Below are 22,915 nucleotides of genomic sequence, written 5' to 3' on the forward strand. Positions count from 1 at the left end.
GCCTATGTGTTATTTAGCTACCGTTGTAAACCTTTTGTCAACCCTAACTACAAATGTATTAGACACCATTAATGCAGTAATGAAGTAACGCTGGGTCAGTGGGTGAGCTGCGAGTTTAGTAGCAAGGTGTTACCGGATTTAGGGCTGACACCGATAAATAATTAAAATATTTTACGAATTGGGGTACGTCTAATCTAGATCAACCGAATTCACATTAATATAGAGTACTGAGCCTTTTGATTTGTTGCTTTGTGTAGTGGAAATTAGACGCGAAGCTTACTACTGATTACTGCGTATAAATATTAGGTTTAAATGCTTATTAGGGTAGTACTTTACTTATATTCAAAGACAGAATAAGATATTAAATGTGAATTCTGACGTAGAAGGCGATATCGGCCGCAGCTACTTCATGTGCCCACAGCTGGGACTTTCTTAAGTTTACTTGTTATTTTGGGTGTTAATTTCTTTTTGGTATGGCATTCTTGTTGTTTTAAGGTCACCTGTTAGGATTTTTGTAATTAAAACATAAAACTTTAGGTAAAAGTAAGACAAAATACCCGAGAAGATCTAAGAGAATAAACTATTCGTCGAAGAAAAATAAAACGAGATATTTTTCGATTGAAGAGGAGTTGAAGTTTATATTTCAGAGTGTTTATTATTTTAACAAGTCTGTTTCATTATTACATTGAATTCTCGTGAATGATAAAGGGAATATTTATTATCAGGCTTTCTTTCACGGTGTAAGTACACCACATAATTACGTTATACAGGCGCTAATTAAAGATTTTAGTTGGCGCCTGGTAGACAGTACCGGTGACACACGGCTGGTGCTTTCCTCGCTCAACGAATAAGTATCGCAATACAGCGCGGAAATGCTGCCAGCATTAAAGGTACACTGCCACAGGGACCAAACTTTAAATTTGTTTAAATTTTCTATTTATACATTTTTCATTATTATTACTATGCAGGTTAAGAATATTGTATATTTATGTTGTGTAAATAAATATTTAGATAAAAGGTCTATAAAAAGTGATAATTGACGTACATAATAAACAGTGACATTTGGTGACAGCCCTGTTAAATAAACAATTAACTGGGCATTGTTAAGAGAAACTTGTATGTATTATGTCTGTTATTAGTATTGTCTGCCGTTAGTCTCCTGGCTATTAGCATGTTAGTAACGTTTGAAGTATGTGTATTTCACCGAGTGTCCGACCTTGCACATCAGACCTCATATTAATTAAAAGTGTATGTATAGTATTTTATATCATTATTTTTGATCTTAAAAATTTTTGTTTTGCTCAATGTGTGCGTATAGCTGTCCACTGAAAATTGGTGTTGCCAGCGACAGCAACTTAATTGGACCTATTTTTATAAAGTGATTGTGATATATATACAAATATAACTGAGCGTTTCCTAAGGTAGTTTTAGACGCGCACCACCACTATCTGGAACCAGCAGCCCTGAGCCTTCTAAAGTATTTCCGAACCAATTCGACTTAGGGTCCTTCAAGAAAAGAGCGTACCAATTCTTAAAAGGCCGGCAACGTACTTGCGAGCCTTCTGGCAATGTGAGCCTCCCGTCCGTTTGCCTCCTACTACGTAAAAAGAAAAATATGTGTTCTATAATCAAATATATGTTATTTTTTACTAAAATACAGTGACCAAACCACCTTATCATTGGTTTGAAAAAAAAATACAGTCACATTTAGAACTACCTTTATGAAAAATTATAGGCAAAACCAAGTGATTTTGATATTGTTATTTAAGTCATATTTAGTGCTAAACTTTTTGACTAAAATGCAGAAAAATAGGTAATTTACTCTATTCAGGTTTGATACTGCAACATCAATTTTACTATTATTTTGTCATAAAAACTATAAATTCGTAACTTCCGCGCCCACGTCCTATCATCGTTCGTAAATTTTGATACATAAATAATATCGCTAAGGCAAGGCATAAACTATAAACGAAAAAGATTATTTTATTTGATTATATATTATGTATGTTATTAAATATTATATATGATATATTAAATAAAACCTACATATTTTAAAACTAGGTTCTTTAAAATTTATTATTAAAAAATAAGAGGGTAGACAATTTTTTGCAGTTTGTAAGTTAAGTTGCCTTATCGCTTTTGTAACATGTTTTTTTGTATTTCTGTCATGTGTATGTTTGTGAAAAAATAAATAAATAAATAATAAGTTTTGTACCTAAATTTAGAATACACGCAAGTGGAATCAAGTGGAAATATTCTGAATCTAAGTTATCAGGTGAAGCAACAGTGATGCACTAATTGAAATAAGTAGTATTAGAATACTAATCTCATTTAAATCCTCGTTTTCGTATACATTTTCGTCTTGGTTTTTGTACGGTATTACGCAATATTTAGACCCGAGGATGTCCTGTACACACGTCACGTTTTCATCAAAATCAGTCCAGTTTAGGAAGAGTTACAAACACATAAAAATATGTACGACGTAACCGTCTCCAAACTGCTTAAACTTATACAAACATCCATAAAAGTCGAAAATCTAATTATTTATAGTAGTACTATTTTAATCGCAATAAAATGGTATCTAATGGCTATATTCACACTTTCTGATGCATACAGAGCATAACGATTGTCAGTTATAGATAATGTTTTTGCTAGAAAAATACCCAGTCTATTTCGTGATCATTTGTTTTATTTCTAATAGGCACGTGAGCTGAGCACACTGCCTGGTACACGCCTTCGACTTTTTGGTTATAAGGAAACCTTATCTTTCCTTCGAGTGAGCGTACAAAATCCATTGGAGCACAGCTGGGGATCGAACCTACGACCTCAGGGATGAGAGTCGCGCGCGGAAGCCACTAAGCTAACACTGCCCTGTTATTGCCAGAAGGGATTAAATTTCCGTAGTGGACAAGTCAAGCTTTATTAAACTTAATATCATATAAAATATTAAGATGAAAGAATACTTAAATTATATGCGGTCATATGAAAGCTCGTACATAATACACACACTTATATATAACACACACACAATAGCTTTATAACACTAAATATGTAGATTGAGTATGTTATATTCGTGTTTAAAAATAGAACTTTTTTTGGAAAAGTTTGAAATAGATGAAACTTTGCATATAAAACTTATGTGTCGATGTGGGTACAAGATGTTTAAGAAAACGTCAGCTATTTAAAAAGTAATAAATTCAAACAATTTTAGTTATCCAAATCAACAGAAACACATTAAGTTATGTAGCAACTTACCTACTTTAATAGAAGACAAAACAATAATTTAGAGCATTATTGTTTGTTTATACAATTTAAAAGTAAATAAGGTTGGAAGTGCTAAAACGTAGTGACATAACGCGGAACGTAGGGTTATCAAAATACGTCTGCGATAAAGTTCAAGGCACTGCCGATTGTTAGGGTTAGCAAAAAAACTATGTATATAATTAAAAAATAATTAATAATATTATATAATTAAAACACGATAAATATGAAGATTACAATTATAAATATGTTTATGGGGACATGAGTGCGTTTTTCTTGAGGGTCTCAAAACTGGGCACTAACCATACACCGGCTGTACGCTGTTAAGGGTTTAAGCAACCTTTTAAATAATTTATACAGTTGTATACGATTTAAAATGTATTTTGATAAATCATTAATAAAAAAAAAGAATTCTAACTTAGAAATATTAATTTTAAACCCGTTATTATGACTACAATTCTATTTTTTTTTTTAATTAATTGTTAACCCTCGAATCTCTATTATAGACTATCAAAATTTCGCCTCATATGAACTTTAGGCACTCTGTATGTAAATAAACTGATCCAAATATCTCATAAGGCCAAATAAAAAAAAAATGTTACAACTTTAAATGCATTTTAATATTTTATTTGTAAAATTAATTAATTTAAATACTAGCCTATTATATATAATATGAAGTACAAGCTACCTTGGAAGAACATTAATAAGATTCGTCAAATAATCGGTAAATTATTATTATATTTTCTGTTTTTAACAATTTTTTTGAGTTTTCAATATAAAAATCACTGTAGCTATTTTATCATCATGATTTTTATTTTTAGTAGATATTATACCGCTAAGTTCACAGTAAGTAATGCTGAAATATTTGTTCGGAGGCGTAATGTAATGCAATATCTCTTACTCCTATTTATCAACCCTATATGCACATTATTATGAAATAAATTAAACGGCGGACAGATTTCTGATAGCAATGTTATTCCGTATTAGTTATCACCGTCGAATATTTAATAACTAATGTTGTAATAAGTAATTAGCGCCACCAAAGATATCTTAAAAGAATATTTCGTATTGTGATTTAATATCATTTTTTTACACACTTTAGATTTAACTAGCGAAATTGGGGGTTATTTATGGAAATAATAAATTATTATGACCAGGTGTTAAATAAAGACTGGTAATTTAAAAGACGATTTTTTCAAACCTCGGTAATTAGAAATGAAATATGGTTTTAAGATTTTAACTTAAGAAAAACTATCTTTAGTAAATACCTACTATTTATTATAAAATATATATAATTTTAAATTTAGATTTTTTTATTTTTTTATTTTTGGTGGTATACAAATAGTTTTCGTTTTTAAAATAATATTATATTATAATACAATAATAAAACAATAACTTTAATTTATTGTTATATGATAAATATTCTATATGACATTAATATTCTTATTTTAAATAATATTTTCTATGAAAAATGTATATAATACAGCAATAAAACTTACAAAAAAACTTAATCCTTAGTCCTTATTTCAGGCGACGAGCGGCATTTTTACGCAAACAAAAACACAAAAAATCACAACAAAAACAAAACTATATTTCGATCGAGTTAAAAATATTCGAATATTAATAAACTTATTCACTTAAATAACGCGGGAAATTTTTACTTTATTTCTAAACACGCGGAGTCGGCGATCAGATACGCGAACCAGCAACGCGACCTCTGCTCTCTGCGTCAAATACTGACTGCATTGGCTCGAACGAATTCGCCGCTACTCGCCACAAAGTTACTTAAAATTGATGTTAAGTGCATTGTACACTGAAATAAACAAATAGAAATAGAAATTGTTATTTTTAATAGAGAATAAAATAACAATTTCTAATACTTGTGCTGAAATGTTTAGACTTTTGAGGAGAAAGCGGTGAAATTAACATTGAATCATCAATGCATTAACGCGATTGCATTCTTGTAATCAATACATTTTCTGACCAAATAATATTCACCATTATCTTGTGTACAATACTATAGAATATATTAAGATTATTAAATCTTGTTGTATCGCATTGTAAGTAAGTAATATTTTATTAAATTTAGTCTAATTCGGTTCTCTAAACACTATATTTGTATTTAAATGATTTAAATCTGTCACATTGTGAAGTGGTTTTAAACAATTACCTATTAGTTCAGTAAGTTCTCACCCACGTCTTTTGTTTATGGAAAGCATCAGGTTTTAATCTGTCATCGTCATTGTGGTAAACTTAACGGTTAAATGGGCGCATGTTGAGTAAGGTTCATTCGTAATATTCCAATAGGATTTTCGATCTCAGCTTGAAAATAAAATTGCCGAAACTATTAAATCTGATTTCAAAATTATTTTTTTTTCTCTGATAATGGCGGGGGAATAGCCCATTCAGCCAGTTCATAACATTGTTTTTTTATCTGAACCAGCCTGTATCTATTTTGATCGTTAAGAAATTATGTAATAAGCTTTTTGACTGACACGTTACAAGAATTTGTGATTGTAAATTATACTTTTTTATAATAATTTCTTAAATAAGTTAATTACTGTTAAGAAAACATGTTATTTCTAATGTTTTTCCTTGTTTTACAATTGTCATGTATCACAACGTGGTGTAAACCATAGTACAAATTAAAGAGGAAGGTAAAAGTTATAATACTCACGTAGAACAATGAAAGCTATACTTGAGCCCGTATTTAAATCGCCAAAAAATCTAGTTTCAAGGGCTGTCAAACCATTTTTTTTCTGTATGGGGTCTGACATATTTGACAACACTTTAGATATGTATTAGAACATCGACCTTAGATTTAATCAACTTCCTTAACACGTAAAATTGTGTACATAGACTATGTACAAAATAATTCCAAATTAAGGTAGACACTAAAATTGTAATACTAACTTAATATAGCTATTCAACAACAGGTGGCGCTTATCGTAAGATTTGTCTATCTACTACTAGGTGGCGCTTTTTGACCTATTTATTAAAATATATTACAGTAAATTAATTACCAATGCAGGAAACGTCTAATTGTACATAAATAATATTAATCATTATTAGTTTGCTATATTAGTTAATTGCGACTATTTTAAGGTTATCTTGGAGCTACTGCCGGTAAGTAGACAATGTTATTATAACGAATTCTATTCTGTGCTATTTTAAATTTCGTTTTATTTAATTTCAATTATAAGCCTTATTACTTCATGCCTTGACGACCTAACTCTCAATCGCTATGCGCGTTTGTAATGAAATAGTCAAAGGGCGCGAGTCAAGGTCATTTCTATCCAGTAGATAGTAGAGTAATATTAATTTAAAACAGTCTTGCTTGCAGAAGGAGGTTTTTCACAGGGTCCAAGGGTTTGTAAATTGGGCGGGATAAAATGTAGCCTCACGATGTTATCGTAGTTCTTTGCTAAATATATATACTCATTTACCGGGAACTATGCTTAATTTAATCTATATCGACTCATAAATATATCTAATGCACCCATCTCTCACAACCGGAACGAGTTGCGTGACGGGAAGTTGCGTCACATAGTGAACTTTTTAAGCGAATTGTTACCTGAACATGAGAAGAGAATTAACTTCAAAAATCACCAGCCGTACATAGCCGGGACAGTAAAATATAATTGTGTACTATTTTAGTTAATTGGCGTAAAATAATTTGCATTTTAGTAAATAGTTTTACATTGTTGAAGAATCGTTTGGGTTTCAACACCGTACGAGTTGTATCAATTCAAATTTTCATCAACATCACTTTGATGGTTGGAAGTCTTCCACAGTCCGTTTCACAAGGCACTTTCTTTGCATGGAATCGACTTCCGGTGGGGGTCTTCCCTGACAGTTGCGACTTCCAACTATTCAAAGTTAGAGTGTACTCCCCCCTCAAAGGCCGGCAATTCAGTCACTAAAAATGGGTGTGTTGCCAGCCTATGAAGCTTGAGCCATGGGCTACGATGTCTGCCCTTTTTTGGCGTCCCGTTGAATCGTTTTCCCTCCTAATATGAAAGAAAATGTTTATTTTGTACCAGAAATAATATGAAATTATAATAAATTAAATATATTGTAAAAATCAAGAGACATTAAACCATTTCGTGTTTTATAAAGATTAATAGTGCTCACGTCTAGACTGTGACTTGAAAAAGCCTTAAAGAAAGTGATATATTTCTGAAAAATTCTCTATAAAACTCTCAAAGTAGAAACTGTATTTTTTGTTCATACATAAACGAATGTTTAGAAAAAAACTGCAGTAACATAAAATTCTTTATTGAAGCCGTTACTCATTTGGACGGGCTTTTTATGTTAACCGTGTTATACCTGGCTTTTCACAACTTAGTCTTCAAAAACACACCTTAAGTAGAAGAAATAGAGTTGTAATTTGTTTACACAGTTATATCCACAGATTTAACATTATCTACAGTGGTGCGTACACGTGTCGTTTCAGATTGAATGTGCGATAAAAGTGTTATTGAAATTGCAGCTTTATCATATAAGAAAATAGGGAGGAAGATCTCATTTCTGTATTAGGTGCCATTTTGGCGCCGACCAAATAGGGTATTTACAGCGAGTTATTATGATCATCAATGCAAGACTGATGCAATATTACTTTAAGCTTTTGTGCATTCTATTTTTTGTATTAATTTATTTTTATTTTTTGCTGTCAAGTTAAATGAGACATAAAGGCGCAGCGCTAACCAGATCCATCCAACTTTCTCACAAATGCGCATTAAACAAGGGAGTGGAGGAAAGTTTGCGTATCGCGGGACACAAACGTCAACTGATTTACCAATCACGCGATCGACATGTCACTCTCTCGAAACCGCGCAGCACCGCGCGAAAAAAATTATTCCCTAAACATTCGAAAATATCAAAAATGCACGTTAATATTCAAGTTTTCACTTGTGACGGCACTCCCGGAGTGCAACCCTTCGTTTTTTATATATGTATATCTTAACACAATTCGCCGTGAGCATTTTAAAATAATATTGAAACAATCTTGCAAATACTACTCGTATGAGGAGCATATAAGAATGAGAATAGCGAAGTTAATATTTTTATACATAATATACATACTATTTTTTGGAGTTTACTCCTTAAGAAACGATTTGAGTTATAAGGCCCGGTACGGAAATTTTATGAGGAGTAAAATCAAGTGTAACACAAAAAGTTGAGGCGTTATGTAGAAAGAGACAAACATATATATCTGTAGGATTGAACGTGTAAAAGAATGAGATGGAATACATTCACGTTTGACAGCCACGTTACAACATTGTTAGTGTTGACAGGTGTAAAAAATAAAAGTAGATTGTCTAGCGTGCCATAGAGTTTTGTCAATAGTAATGGTCAGTGAAATTAAAACTAAAAAGATTGTTCATTCTTATTCTTCTCTTACTATAAAGGTAACTTTGGTCACAGAAAGAAAATCCTATTTGGGCATAGATGATGTAGGTACGTTTTATTACTACTACAAACATTTATATTATAAAAACATATATTCTTACCACCTTTAGTATGAAAATATGGTCGACAGCCACAGAACATTATCGCCATTTTATCGTTCGTAAGGAGTAAACTCCAATCGTGCGTCGTAGCTGACACACACACACACTTTTTTATCATAATATGCAGTTAAAAAATTAGAAAGCGTACTTTTACCGACCTTTCTTACTCCAAATAGTACACCACTGAATTCTGTAGACTGTGGTAAGGCTTCATAGGAAATAACTTGAATGAGTGTACTGAGAATTCCTTTGTGATACTAAGAATATCAGCTCTTTGGAATGTGTTGCGAAATCTCGACTATTAGCATTATATGTGACTTATAAAGAATTTCCTTAAGCTGTTTTAAGTTGGTTTAAAACATTTCTTAAGTTAGGAAATATGTGAAGATAAAATACAGGTTTCAATTTTTTTATTAATTGTGTATTATTCACTCTCATTGAATCGAATTTCCATACAATTTGTGTTTACTACACACATTTTATTTGGTGGATCGTGTTTCCGTTTAGTTCAAGATACCCTCCTGAATTTTATAATTACTTTTCGTTCAATTTCAAATAATTAAAAAAATAATATTGTTAATTCTATACCATACAAAAACTAAAATTGTTTACAACGTGAGGGCCCTTTTTAATAAATACAAAATTCATATACATACCAAGCTCTTCCGCAACTGATATGGTAACTATATCTCTTAGATTTTTTTATAAAATAGGGGTCAAATTAGCCTGTTGGACGGTGATATGGCGAGTACTTTTCGCTCGCTCTACATTATTAATTTGGACGGATAACGGATATTAAATGTAAAATTAGGTTTAGTTTTTTGAAATATTGACCATAGTTACCAATAAATTTTGATTATATTTTGATAAAGGGCAACTACAAAGTCAATGGTTGGCAACCTTTTCCGTACGGTCTTTTAAGTTTGGGTTACGTAAGTATAATATTATTTAATTCTGCTTGATATTAATTCTTTAAATAGTGTTACGATTATATCCAGAATGAAATATTGTTGTCGCCACTTCAAGTCATAAAGATGTCGTCACTAAGAGCCTGACTGTTAGCTTTGAGGAAGACATTATCTTACACTTTAATCCTGTCTAATGTTTACGATAGGACTATTTGGACACAAATTCTATTATAGGAAAATGGTCTACTATAAAATCAAATTAAATACGAATTTATGCATTCATATTCATAACTATGTACACTTACGAACGTCATTTTAAAAAAAATTATAGAACTCAATTTACATTTACTGCCAGTTCTCTAATCAACCTCAACGAACGACTAGAAGAACTGGCAAGAAAAGCTCCGCTACTCTTTTAATCAGGTTTTTGGTTCACAAAAAAATTGTGAAGAACTGCAACCATTGACACCATTCTGTTCCTTGTTATAATAATAAAATAATAAACGCTTAGCATCTGTAGGCAAAATGGAGAAGGCACAATGTATAGGCACTATAGTAAGAAGAAAATAAAAAACACGTGGTCATAATAGGGTTGAAACATGTTAATGGTTGAAATTATTAATAACATCACCACATACAAATATGCAACCACCACCACGTAACGAGCACGACGCATGGTCAACTTCCTTTATACGTATTGCAGGGCGAGAGACAGAATGTGAGAAAAATTATTGTAAATTTATATTTACAAAGCAAGAACAAATGGCAAGAGTCTCTCCGCCACTGTTACCAGGTTATGCATTAGGCTTTCATTTTAAAGGCAAGTAGATCGGCCTGCTAAACTACCTGTTAGCGAAGTTATTGTTTCCGATAATTTCAAAATTCTATGAGTTGTCTCCCTGAGCAAAAAATATATGTATATTGTATAAGTTGTAAACGTCTGTGTTCCTACTAATTGGGCTAAAAGATATTCACGATAAATATGCAATAAAAAATCGGAGCGATATGGCATCTCAAGTTTGAACCAAATTTGATCCCAAGATCACACCATAGAATGATATTAAGATGCCAATTATATTTACTAAGTTCTAAATCAATTTTCCGTATAATTTCTGAATCCGTTTCATATTCTAAGAAACAACGACCACGTTTCGTAAGCGGCTAGGCTGTTTACCCATTCTTCAGGGGCGTGATGCGTTCTCCATCTCTTATAATCCATCCTCTTCAATCCTAAAACTCCTTTTTAACACACAAACGATTTTTAATTCATGAGAGCCCATAGCTACTACGCTTTCTTGATTCTTTAAGGTCTCTGCGGTGAGGCCATAGAATTCACATCCAGTAATTAACCGCTAAGCTTCTTCTCTATCTTTAATTATCTACTGTATATCTACTCTACCTGCATTACCTATCCACGTACTAACTGATCTAACTGAAATTATCGTCATTCATGTATCCTTTTTCGTGTGTCCTGGGTTTTATAGTTAGAGAAAACACTCATTGATTTAGTAGACTACATTTGTTTAGTTTAACAGGAATAAATAAATTATTTCTGATATGCCTAAGTGATAAATGAAACATTGTACTCACATAATTAAATATTTTACGGTTGAATTATTATTCCTACGTGCGGTGAAGAGATATGTCAGCTATAAATAGTTGTAATTGCATCAAGAATTATTGCGTATTTGTTATTTGTACAAGCCTCAAGTAATAATTACAAAACACTTGGCAGCTTGTGTAGATTTAGTGTATTTTACGAGTCGACTTCGCGTGGATACGGATGCATAGTAATGTCGGTTTAACGCTTTCGCTCTCGACGTGTTATGTAACTTCTAATAGCGATATCGACCCTGATTTTCGGTATTTCTGGGTAGTTATCGTAATATCCGTAGCGGTAATGTAGCGTTGGGATTGCGCGGTATAAAACTTAACATCTATGTCAGGATTGCAATGGCTAGGGGAGTTATATGTATTTTAATTAATATTTGTACAGTAATCAGCGCTACAAAACAACTGAACGTCAAATAATAACCTCCTAAAGCTGCTTTAAATATTTAAGCCCGTATAGCCCAATCTAGGGCATTCTAAAAAAAATGTTTTATATTGACTACTTTTTTTATAGAAGGAGCAAGGAGGCGCATCTGATGTTAAGTGATATTGGACAGTCTCAATGCCAGAGGGCTCGCCAGTGCGTTGCCGGCCTTTAAATGAGTTGTAATTTATTGGAATAGCAGACACGTATCCCAGGTTCCTGATGTAGTAACCTGATTTCAATGTTATATAATAATTTAAATAAGTGAAAATTAATATTTTTACAATACTTTAATTTACTAAACTATTCCAAATTGGTTTCAAAAGCTTTGAATGTCAAACTTAAAATAAGTAAGAAGCTTTGAAAGAGCTTAAATTGAAATAATAATAAACACAAAAATTTTATATATTTTTTAAAATAAAATTTGCAAAATAAGTCATTTTACATTAAAATCTAGCCTAACTTAAGACTAATAAGTAATTAAAGTCTTACTTATTTACTAAAAAGATATTTAACATAAGTAAGTGTCCAATAACACTACTTACAGTCTCTATTAAGGACACACTTTGTTCCTGTTTTCACTTACCAGTAAACACTTAAGACGAACATACACTCATACTAATTCGAATGATTTTGTCCTTTTCAATCTTCTCACCTAGCCCGTGGTATCAAGAAGTTGAATAGCCTCGACATTCACGTGTTGGCGTCTTATAATTGTTGTGGCGTTCTCTTATTCGTTATTGCGAATGTACCAGGGAGCAAAATTACAAATAGTGTCAGATAATGTTTCTGAAATGCTGAGTATGTCACTACTCCAAACTAATATATAATTATCCTAATCCTTGGGATTGATTTGCTTCAGTTCAAACAATTATGACTCAAAACTTAGCGATAAAAAGAGTGGCGGAAAGTTTTTTGCCAGTTCTACATCTTGGACTTGTGAACTGGTAACTGTAAATTTAGAATCAATTTTACATCTGTTTTCTTGACGTTCATAAGTGTACCTGTTTACCTATAAGAAAAAAAAACTATCTCTATTCTACGAAATAGTATCGCTATAATTGTATCCCTTTTTAGGATTCGCATCGCATCAGCGTGTGTATGCTATGGAGGCGCTTAATGATCAAAAACCGGCTAATTAATACTTAGTTATGCGTAAGAACATAGTATAATATCTCTTGTAGTGACTCATATGTTTACTGTGGTCTACTGACTAGACCCTAGACAATATGTGGAACCAAATACATATGTCGTGAGTCATCAAGTAGATATATATCAGAACTTAAGTTCTAGGTTAAATAATAATAATCCAGTACTGGTATAACTCTATATGGGTTGTTCCCTTGTCCTCAGATTGCATTCGTTTCTTTGATAATTTTCATTTCATAGACAAGTAGGTGATCAGCCTTCTGTCTCACACATGTTTTTTTTTTTTAAAGACAATTCACATCAATTGACCTAGTCCCATGCTAAGCTGGTGAAGCTTGTGTTATGAGTATTAGGCAACGGATATGCATACATATTATAGATAGATAGACAAATAAATACATATTTAAACACCCAAGACCTAAGGACAACACCAAATGCTCATCACATCGATGTTCGTCTCAGCCGGGGATCGAACCCAGGACCCATGGATTCGCAGTCAGGGGTACTAACCACTAGACCAATGAGTCGTCAAAACATGTCGTTGTATATTGGATTTGAGACATGCCTTCTGGCCGTGTAAGTGTCCATGGGCGGCGGGATCACTTAACATCAGATGAGGCAGCTGCCATGTTAAAAAAAACCAGTTTCCTCATGATGTTTTTCTTCACCGTATTAAATGCGCACATAGAGAGAAATACGTACCTACGTATTTGCTTGCCCTTTGGATAAAGGTAAATATCGCAAGGAAACTTGTGAGTCTATAATGACTCCGCAATAAAACAAAATTTTAAAAACATGTTTGACATCCAAACACGCTAAGGATTTTTGACAGTTTTATCGTGCCAAAAGTGCATAATCGCTATCAGTAAACAATAAGTGCTCCATGACTTAGCTAATAGCTAATACGATTGTTTTGAATAAATTATAATCGATTGGGCACTTACTGCACAATACGTGCAACAATTTAAGCGGAATTACAAATAAAAGTATACTATTAATGAGTCCATCGTTATTAATTATTAAACTAGTTATATGAGATCAATCAACATTTATTTAATTTTAATTTAACAGAGAACATGGGATAATTACGCACATGGTCTCATTTTAACATGCAACACTACGATTTTTCTTGCGCCCATTGAAGCATTCTTATATTGAGATCACATATTTTTTAGTAAAATTTAAAAATGGAATTTCATCGGTTTCGGTGGGTTTCACAATACTTTTCCTAGCAATAAATGCAGAAATATACAATATTTTCCTTCCTACGGTATGTCATAATGACTCTTAGTTTCATTTAGCTAATAGCCTGTTTGCAAAAAAAGAAAATTGGTCTAATAAAAAATCAGACGCCACCAGTAAAGGATTGTACACAGATTATTATTTATATTTTTAAACATTTAGAAAACGTTATAAAATTTTGCATACGGCAATGAATTCTTTGCATTCTTGACCTTGTCCGAACTTCGTGTTAGCACTAATCACTATTAAAATCTCATAATGCCTCACGAAATGTTGGTTTACTTAAAAACAGGTTTTCGTATTTAAATGTTTGTACTCATTTTCAACATACTTTGAGCCTGCTTGCATGTTCCGTGATGATGCTAAGCATTCATTATCCAGGATATCGATCGTAATTGTTAGAGATTTAAATTGTCGTTTAATTTTTTCTACAGATACAAATATGCTTTTTAATGGATTCTCGTAATATCTTAATGTATATCTCGTATAGGTCCATATGTGATCTATTCTGCGATTTCGAAAACATAGATATTCTCTATGGCGAGTTGCCTTTTGGAATTAGAGTGGTGGAATAACAAAGATTCAACTTATCAATAATAATACAGGAGTATAATGCCAGGAATGTATTAACAGTCAAGTCAGTAATAATTAATATAATGTATTTTTTCTTTGAATCTCGTTTATAAGGAATTAACTTACTAGACTAATTCGAAAAATTATTTCACCAATAGAATATTACTTTATGCCATATTTATTCCCATTATTAAAGAAACATGTCTAGCCGTGCGAAACCGACACAGGTGTATATTAATATATTTAATTGTCTTGTGTTTAGTTACATTGTACAGTTATTAATATTCATATATTCATTATTTTAATCGCATTACGAGTATAAATCGAAATCGTGCTCTCAGCGATTTCTCACTAATGATTCTATAGACACGATGGTCTGTAGTCAATCATGAGATGCGTCAATCAAAACCAGTTCCTCAGCATTCACCGAGTATTTCATTCACATATACTTTTGTATGTTCTTCAACCTATAACAGAGCTATTAACGATAAATGCAATTAAAAAAGTCGTTTAAGTTATTATTCATTGCTGAAGTATTTATTTATAAAGTAGCGCTGAGAATACTCCACTGTGTTTAAGGTTTGATAAAAATTTTTGTTCGTTTACAAGTTCGCCAACCGTTATAAATGGCATGTATGAAGGTTTTTTTAATCTTGTGTTAATCTGTAGCTATTCTTAGGGATAGTCATTAAGATTTAACGTTTACTAAAGTTATTTAAATTCGGTTTTTTAAGTCGGTTATAATTTATCTCACTGCCTTATTATCAATTTCGTAGCTCAATTACTTTTATAATTATCGTATATTACCAAAAGCTTCGTGTTTTTCACATTATTTAACTTACAGTTTATTATCTAGATACCGTAATACTTTAATATAATTTTAGTAATTAACTTTATATATATTATCGTATAATAAATATACTTAAAATACCACGTATGCAAAATTCTCTAGAAAATCTACAAAAAGTGTTTGTCGTGCGTAAAGTTTAAAGAATCTACAACTCATTTACAAGTGGTATTTTGAATTTAGAATCCGTTACAAACAAGAGCAAGACACATCCAACTGGTGCCCAAAGGTCTGTGCGCTTTTGTTCCGAAATACCACAAGCTCGACAAACGAGTTTTTTAGCAGGTAAGTTATCCCTTAAGATATTTTATCTGTGTGACTCTCAGCATTTTGAAGCTCGCTATATCTCTTACATGTATCGAATATGTATATAATCTGACTTATATGTTAGACTGGATATACCTACCATGATGTTATAAAGTTTATAATAATATTATAGGATTCTAACGAAGTTTGTCTGTTACTGTTAGTATTTATTGTTTCTCATTTGACAATAATTAACACGCTATTGGTAGTATAGTGTTTAACTCAGAGTAGTCAGACTTGTCTAATGTCCCAAGAGTCGTTTTATTATGCATCATAGACTAGCGGTCTTATTAATTGGCAGTTAGGTAAGGGGTACTGGGTTCGATTCCCGATTCGAGTGCTAGTTTTAAGTAACTTTAAATTTGTTCTCGACCTTTGGGAGAGTTTTGCGGTACAGGGCGAATGCTAAAATCGTACATGGAGGACACGGTCGAATGTCTTAGGCAAGCAGTGATTATGCTACCTTAGAAAATAAACTTTGTAGGTTAAGGATGTAGCAATACGTTCTAGGCCAAGGATGGAAATTACAAGTGGTAATTCAAGTCGTATCTAACGTAACTTAACGTAACGTAATTATAGTTAACAATATAAGAACGATTGTTGCAATAACATTCTTAAACCGTGAACTTACTGCAATATCCAATGTCGATGTTGATGACATGTCAATCGTAAACACTCCTTCGCCAGGTGGCGCTGGTACCACTTTAGATCGACGCGGCATTTTGAAACATCCAATCACTTTATATGTACGCACCATTTCACTCACACACTACTATACAACTATTAACAATTATCGTAAAACGTGCGCGCGCGCAAACCGAACGCAAACGAATGACAGGTTTGGGTCAACGATGAATCACTTCAGGTAATGCAATTTTTCTAAAGTTGAGATTCGCGCGGTTGCTCTGTCTGCAAATAAAGCCAGACTTATCTGTAAAGTTTATTCAGTTATGTTTGCACGTTTGTTTAATCAGTTTCGTAATAAGTTGTTGAATTTAATCTAATATATAAAATTCTCGTGTCACGGTGTTTGTAATTACACTCCTCCGAAATTGCTTGACCGATTTTCGTGCAATTTTACATACATCTATTTTTCACCCCTAATTTTTATTTTTGCTTTTGAGACAAAATGTTTGATTCAATTTTTTTATGGTACAAAATATACAAAAATACATACAATCCTTTATTTTCACCCCTCTACGACCAACCCTGTTTTTATTATGGACTATAGTAGATAGTTATTTTTAATGAACTAAAAAATGTGTCCTAGAAATAATATACATGGAAAAACAACGTTTGCCGGATCAGTAAGTGTACATATTATGTTTTTATACAGAGTCATACACAGCTGTTAGCTCCTTACAGGTAACACGATGTTTCATGGTCTTATTCCTATGAATCTATAAGATTAATATCTAAATAAAACAACCTTATTAACGTTTATAATTTTTTTCTTAATTAATCTGACACCAAACAAAATAAATTATAAAGCAAGGCATTACCTACATAAGGATCTAGTGTGTTAATAATATCTGAGGGTGAAACTCAATACAATCGTCAGGGCTTATCTCATTCAAGACCTAAATCCATGCGGGTCCTCAAATAATCCTTTATAATATAAAAATATACGGGCTCTGTAACCTAAATAAAGTGCAAATGACAGCTCGAAGGTTATGTTAAAAAAATACACATTTGTTCTAAAAACAGTTAAAAAATAGTTAACTTTTCTTACCGTGTTGCACACACGGTAATAAAAGTACTTAGATAAATATGTGATATAGCGTATTAATTAGGTAACTAACTGTTTTGCTTTTTGACTTAATCACTTGAGTTTCTAATGTCTTACTGAGATGACTTTTAAGCTGCATTGAGTAAAATTCTCACGTTGAAGTATTCTTCATAATACAAGACACCAACTGCCTTGCGATTCTGTAACTCACTTATCGAACTCTCACAGCGGTTTTCGCAGCGGCGGTCGCGCTCAAATCAGTCATGAAGCAGTCAGAAGATTTGGCATTCTGATAAACAATAAACTACAAGCTCCCTCAGCTTGTCAAGACGTAATGTGAAATTGCTTAACAGAATACCATGAGATTCCAAAAATGACGTGAGTGACGAAGGGACCGTTGTAAGTGCGAAGTGAACTCACGGATTAACAGAATCGCACGGCTGAACGAGTTGTGAACTTATGGCTCGTGCTGGCAGTGCTCTCGTTTCAATATTGCGTATCGGATTAGAATTTCAAATGCATTCAGTGAAAGCTGCTCTACAATTACGTCAACAAGGACATTGGCCTCTAAATACTGTGAAACTAGCGATGTATATATTATCCTATCCACACAATGGAAATGTACTATTGGAAGAAGTAGTGAATCAAATAGGTTCCAAACCTTTCATATCTTTCGATGCTATATTTCTACAGCAGTCACAGTTTCGAATTAGTCTATAACTTTGGCATAATAGCAGTATTGTGTGAGTTATATTGAAGTGGTATTGTTAACTTGGATTATTTCCTTTTGTCACTACATTGGTATAAAAATTTCCGCCTAACTACATACATGGAATTTATTGAAATAAAAATAACCCTATTCGTAAAACGCAAATGAATTTTATTACCTACATTACAGTAATAGTATTACCTACCTAACAATTTCAGGGAAAGACTTAAATGAGTATTAACTCTAGTTAAAACTGTGCTATAATAATTAGGACATTATTCACATTTAAAAAAGAGAATTTTATCAAAACAAGTTTGTGAGTTGCTTCGACCTCGCTTTATCGTTACAAATTTAAGCTGATGAATATATTATCTATATTTCCGACTGCATAAGGTCGAATTATAATGAACGTTTCATCACATTGCATACAAGTTAAACACTTGCAAAATATAATTTCTTAAACCACTTTCTTCTAAAAAGAATTTCTGCCATCTGATCCAAGGCAAGTGATAAACCTTTTTTGGCCTGATACACGACGTCAATTTTTGGGTGTTCACTGTCCGAACGAGTAGTACTATTAATGCACATAAAAAAGCAAAGCTGTGATTTGAATCTCATTGATTATTTAACACTAGCCACTCACACGGCCTATTCAAATGACCACAATATAACAGAAATAGCTGTTGTTATCGTAGAGAATCGTAAGGTAATGAAAAAAATATCTTTAAAGGATTATATTTATTTAGTAAAAATTAAAAAAGCTGTAAATGTTCGATTCTCTCAAAGAGGTTTGCCTTCATTTTAATTACTCCAAGTAACCAGTCTGCGGGGAGGATCGTATGACGTATGTCGTGGTCTAGGCGATGTCCTTCAACCCGGAATGTCATCTAAATACAAACTCGTTATAACGTGGACTATAGATAATTGGTTACCATGGTTACCAATTCTTTTATTTAAACATATGACGATTAAATATCATAAATGTCTAAAAAGTCTCTTCATTATCAATAATACATAAATGACTGATATTTCTATGGTATAGACACGTTGTGAAATCTTTAAATTAATTATTGTTTCGCTTGGAACCAAACGACCGTATTTAATAAACCTAAATCATAAGATTTATATTTTTATAACTTTTACACTATTTAGACGGCTCATTGGTCTAGTGGTTAGTACCCCTGACTGCGAATCCATGGGTCCCGGCTGAGGCAAACATCGATGTGATGAGCATTTGGTGTTGTGCTTAGGTCTTGGGTGTTTAAATATGTATTTATATGTCTATCTATCTATAATGTGTATGTGTATCCGTTGCCTAGTAGGTACCCATAACACAAGCTTCACCAGCTTAGCATGGGACTAGGTCAATTGGTGTGAATTGTCTAATATTTAAAAAAATAATAACGACTTTTATTTAAATTGAAAGATTCTTACTACAGGAGCTGGTTTGTTTTCTGCTGCCTCTACGTGTTTATCTTCGATTCTGAAGAACACGGAGGCTGTCGACTGAGGAATTGGGTACGCGAGACTCGGCTGGCTAAATATCACCTGGTAAGTACAGGTATCTCACTTATCAAATTATATAATGGTTAACATTCTCTATCTTTTGACATACACGTGTAATTTTTTATAGAACAGGGGCAAAAGAGCAGGAGACTCATATGATGATACGTGATACCGCCCACCTATGGACACTGTCAATGCTAGAGGAATCGCGAGTGCGTTGCCGTCCTTTTAAGAATTTATACGCTTGTAGTTAAGGTTAAAGGACCCTAAGTCGAATTGGTTCGAAAATACTTCAAAAGGCAGCTGGTTCCACATAGTGGTGGTGCGTGGAAGAAACTGCTTTTAAAAGCACATCGATGTGATACCAGTGGAATTTTGTATTTTGTCTATGTATAAAAAAACAGTTACTCCATCTGTGCACCAATATTTTTTTATTTATAGTAAAAGGAATCACGTAGAATCTCTTACTTCAAAGTAATAGTACTGTGAGCATTCGTCTTGAGAACCTCCTATATAAATAAGAGTATACATAAGGATCTCTGTTATCTTCCAGTCTTTTTCGATAGCACGCCTAATGAGCTCTTCACCACTCTTTACAAGAGGACATTTCAGATTCGTAGTGTGCACAATAGCTCGCGGGGAGAAATGTTCTCTTGTTTCTGAAACATACATATAAATAAATAGGTGTAATTAATTTGTTAACACGTGTTAAACAGTGATCAAGGGTCGTGAGCTCTGCTTGGAAGCCACTGAAAGGTTATCATATATTTACATCAACACAGTAAATCAGATGCAGTGTCTGTATTTTCAAAGGTTGTCGGTGCTACATAATGTAGGGATTACATAAAAAATATTATATGTATATTATAAAAGAGGAACTATCTGAAATTTAATTGGTACTCTAAAAGTATTAATAAGAGTTGGAGTTTGATACGAGTAGGGTTAGCCTGGTTGAGTGTGCGATTTTCGGAGCTTGTGTGGTCAAACCCCGGCTGGGCACAATCTTTTCTATGTACGCAAATAAAAGTTGCATCAAGATAACATCCTACCTACTTGTCTATAAACTATGGCCTAGGCAACAAATGCTGTTGGACCAGCCCGGCTTTGGCTGTTCTTGACGGGAGATGAGGTTCTGCAGGTGGATGCACACTATTTACTTACTAGCAAGCTGCTTTAACGTCTGTCGAATTCCTAGCAATTCTTTGGCTCTATTTATCACCGAGACCACTGTGTCTATCGCCTGCTCCTCATAAGGTTTTATCTCCGGTAAATTCATTTTGAAAAAGGCAACAAATATAAAGTCAATGTCACTGTAATTTTTATCCGTCAAATTGATGATGTTTTATCCTACAATATATTTTAACCTCTTTGGTATAAAGCACATACATACATATTATATAGGTCGGTTATCGAAAGCTGGCGGGTTCACAGTACTCACACTAATGCAATTTCACATACAGTATGTTTCAATATGATTTTTTGGGCATGCTATAGATTTTAGTCCACTCATACACGACGGTGTATCATCTCATGATGTATTTATTATTGTATTTCAGTTTGACATCACGTCTCGCGCTTATTCACAGACACTACACAAGCACAAAGTGTAAATGTGTTGAAGCCGCCAGCTTTAGTTAACATACCTATATCTATATCAGTAAATAGAGTAATAACTTATAATAAGAAAAAAATTATTAGCAAAGAAAAATCATTCACGATTTCTAATATATTTTATAACTCATAATTTTAATATTTATTTCAGAAGTAATTTTTGCTTACGATGCGAAAATGCGAATTCGTGCCCTACAATTTTAATTATAATTATGCGAAATGTATTGGATTTGACTCAATCTTAGAGTATTAACAGCTTTCGTGAATCTTAGTACTACTTTGATAACACTTGTATTTCTGGATTACAATTAAATGCTTCAAGTAGCAAATATTGTCGTTATTTAAATGACTCACTGTTGTATCAGTTGTCTATGGAATATTAATGTAACATGTATTTATTTGTATGACGCCAGTTAGAAATATCTATATAGAATTGTCCTTTAAGGAACGACTCAGAGTCGTAAACACTACCCTGTATCCAAATTCAACATATTTTCAATAGATGACAGTGGTTGTTTAGGCTCTATTCTAAATTATACCCGTATTCTTTGTGAAGCATGACGGAGATTTATGATCACCATACTTAAGCACTCGTAGTATAACTAAATTTATTTTTAATCTGTGTCAAGAGTATCTGTTTAGTATATAGTGTATGTATTAACAAGCTGCACTAGATAACTAAATATATGAGCGCCGAAAACTAAGAACCTAGAAACTACGTATTCCTAAGCCCTACAGTTCTAACCTAACATGTATACACCAAGATACCTAAGTTAATAAATGGACCCCTGCGGGTACGATCAAGGGTTCAAGGTGGTAGGATTTTCTCAAAGCTATCGGGCAGGCTCACCACGATAATAGGGGTTGAAGGAGTCTTCGCCGCATTGAGAGGAATAGAGCAATGAATACGGCAGAGCAATATTCAAATCTGATTTATTGTCTATAAAACAATATCTTAAATACTATGTCACACTACATATACGATTCATCTAGTAAGCTGTCGGTATATCGCGCACCTTCATCTATAAACATTTGGGATCGCGTCCACCCTGTCAAAGGTTTACCAATGTTCAAAGGAAACTGAACACACGAGAAATAGGGTTTATTCTTCTACTGTCTGTACCTGAAGTATTATGAAAATGTAAAATAATGAATGGCCTAGACATGAATTGTTATGTATTCTGTTACATTTATTATTACATACTTTGATCTTCGGAGATAAGAAATGTCTAAATGATAGTATTTTATCGTTGAGATAAAGATATTTGAAGAGTTATTTTACAGCATCAAATATTAAACTACACGATTTGCTTTCACTCTTAAATTAATTTGTAAAGCGATTTAAAACATCAAATAGATTTAATATACAAAAGAAAATAAAAATCACCGTTGACTGCACACAATGCTGTAAACTTAAAATTTTCACATCTGACAATATTTGTAGGAAAATGTACATTTTTCCTTAAACAAAGATCTTATATCTAGAGATTTCCTAATTTGATTGAAATTCTGGTAATCCAGTGAGT

General features: G+C 32.8%; 2 protein-coding genes and 1 long non-coding RNA gene across 4 annotated transcripts in view; 1 reads left to right on the forward strand and 2 right to left on the reverse strand.

The window, feature by feature from the left end:
- LOC125057350 (phospholipid phosphatase 2-like) overlaps window positions 1-16,651 on the reverse strand; it is a 73,908-nt gene extending 57,257 nt beyond the window's left edge. Inside the window, exon 1 of one of the 2 annotated variants that reach the window (XM_047661003.1) lies at window positions 16,466-16,651. In XM_047661003.1, coding sequence (XP_047516959.1) covers window positions 16,466-16,591 — 126 coding nt within the window. In that variant the 5' untranslated portion in view covers window positions 16,592-16,651. Of the gene's footprint in view, window positions 1-4,760; window positions 5,008-16,465 lie in introns of those variants that run through there. The other variant, XM_047661004.1, reaches the window with a different exon arrangement.
- LOC125057352 lies at window positions 1,148-20,266 on the forward strand. Its single transcript, XR_007118195.1, has 3 exons — window positions 1,148-1,248; window positions 19,712-19,823; window positions 19,906-20,266. It is a non-coding gene; the product is annotated as an uncharacterized LOC125057352 (long non-coding RNA).
- LOC125057351 lies at window positions 19,002-21,109 on the reverse strand. Its single transcript, XM_047661005.1, has 4 exons — window positions 20,940-21,109; window positions 20,247-20,437; window positions 19,707-19,820; window positions 19,002-19,159 (listed from the first exon to the last, which is right to left on the reverse strand). The coding sequence occupies exons 1-4, from the start codon at window positions 21,052-21,054 to the stop codon at window positions 19,025-19,027; spliced, it is 555 nt and encodes a 184-aa protein (XP_047516961.1). The 5' UTR covers window positions 21,055-21,109; the 3' UTR covers window positions 19,002-19,024.
- Window positions 21,110-22,915: the final 1,806 nt, after the last annotated feature.

This window comes from Pieris napi, chromosome 16 (genome assembly GCF_905475465.1).
Source record: "Pieris napi chromosome 16, ilPieNapi1.2, whole genome shotgun sequence".
Taxonomy (NCBI): domain Eukaryota; kingdom Metazoa; phylum Arthropoda; class Insecta; order Lepidoptera; family Pieridae; genus Pieris; species Pieris napi.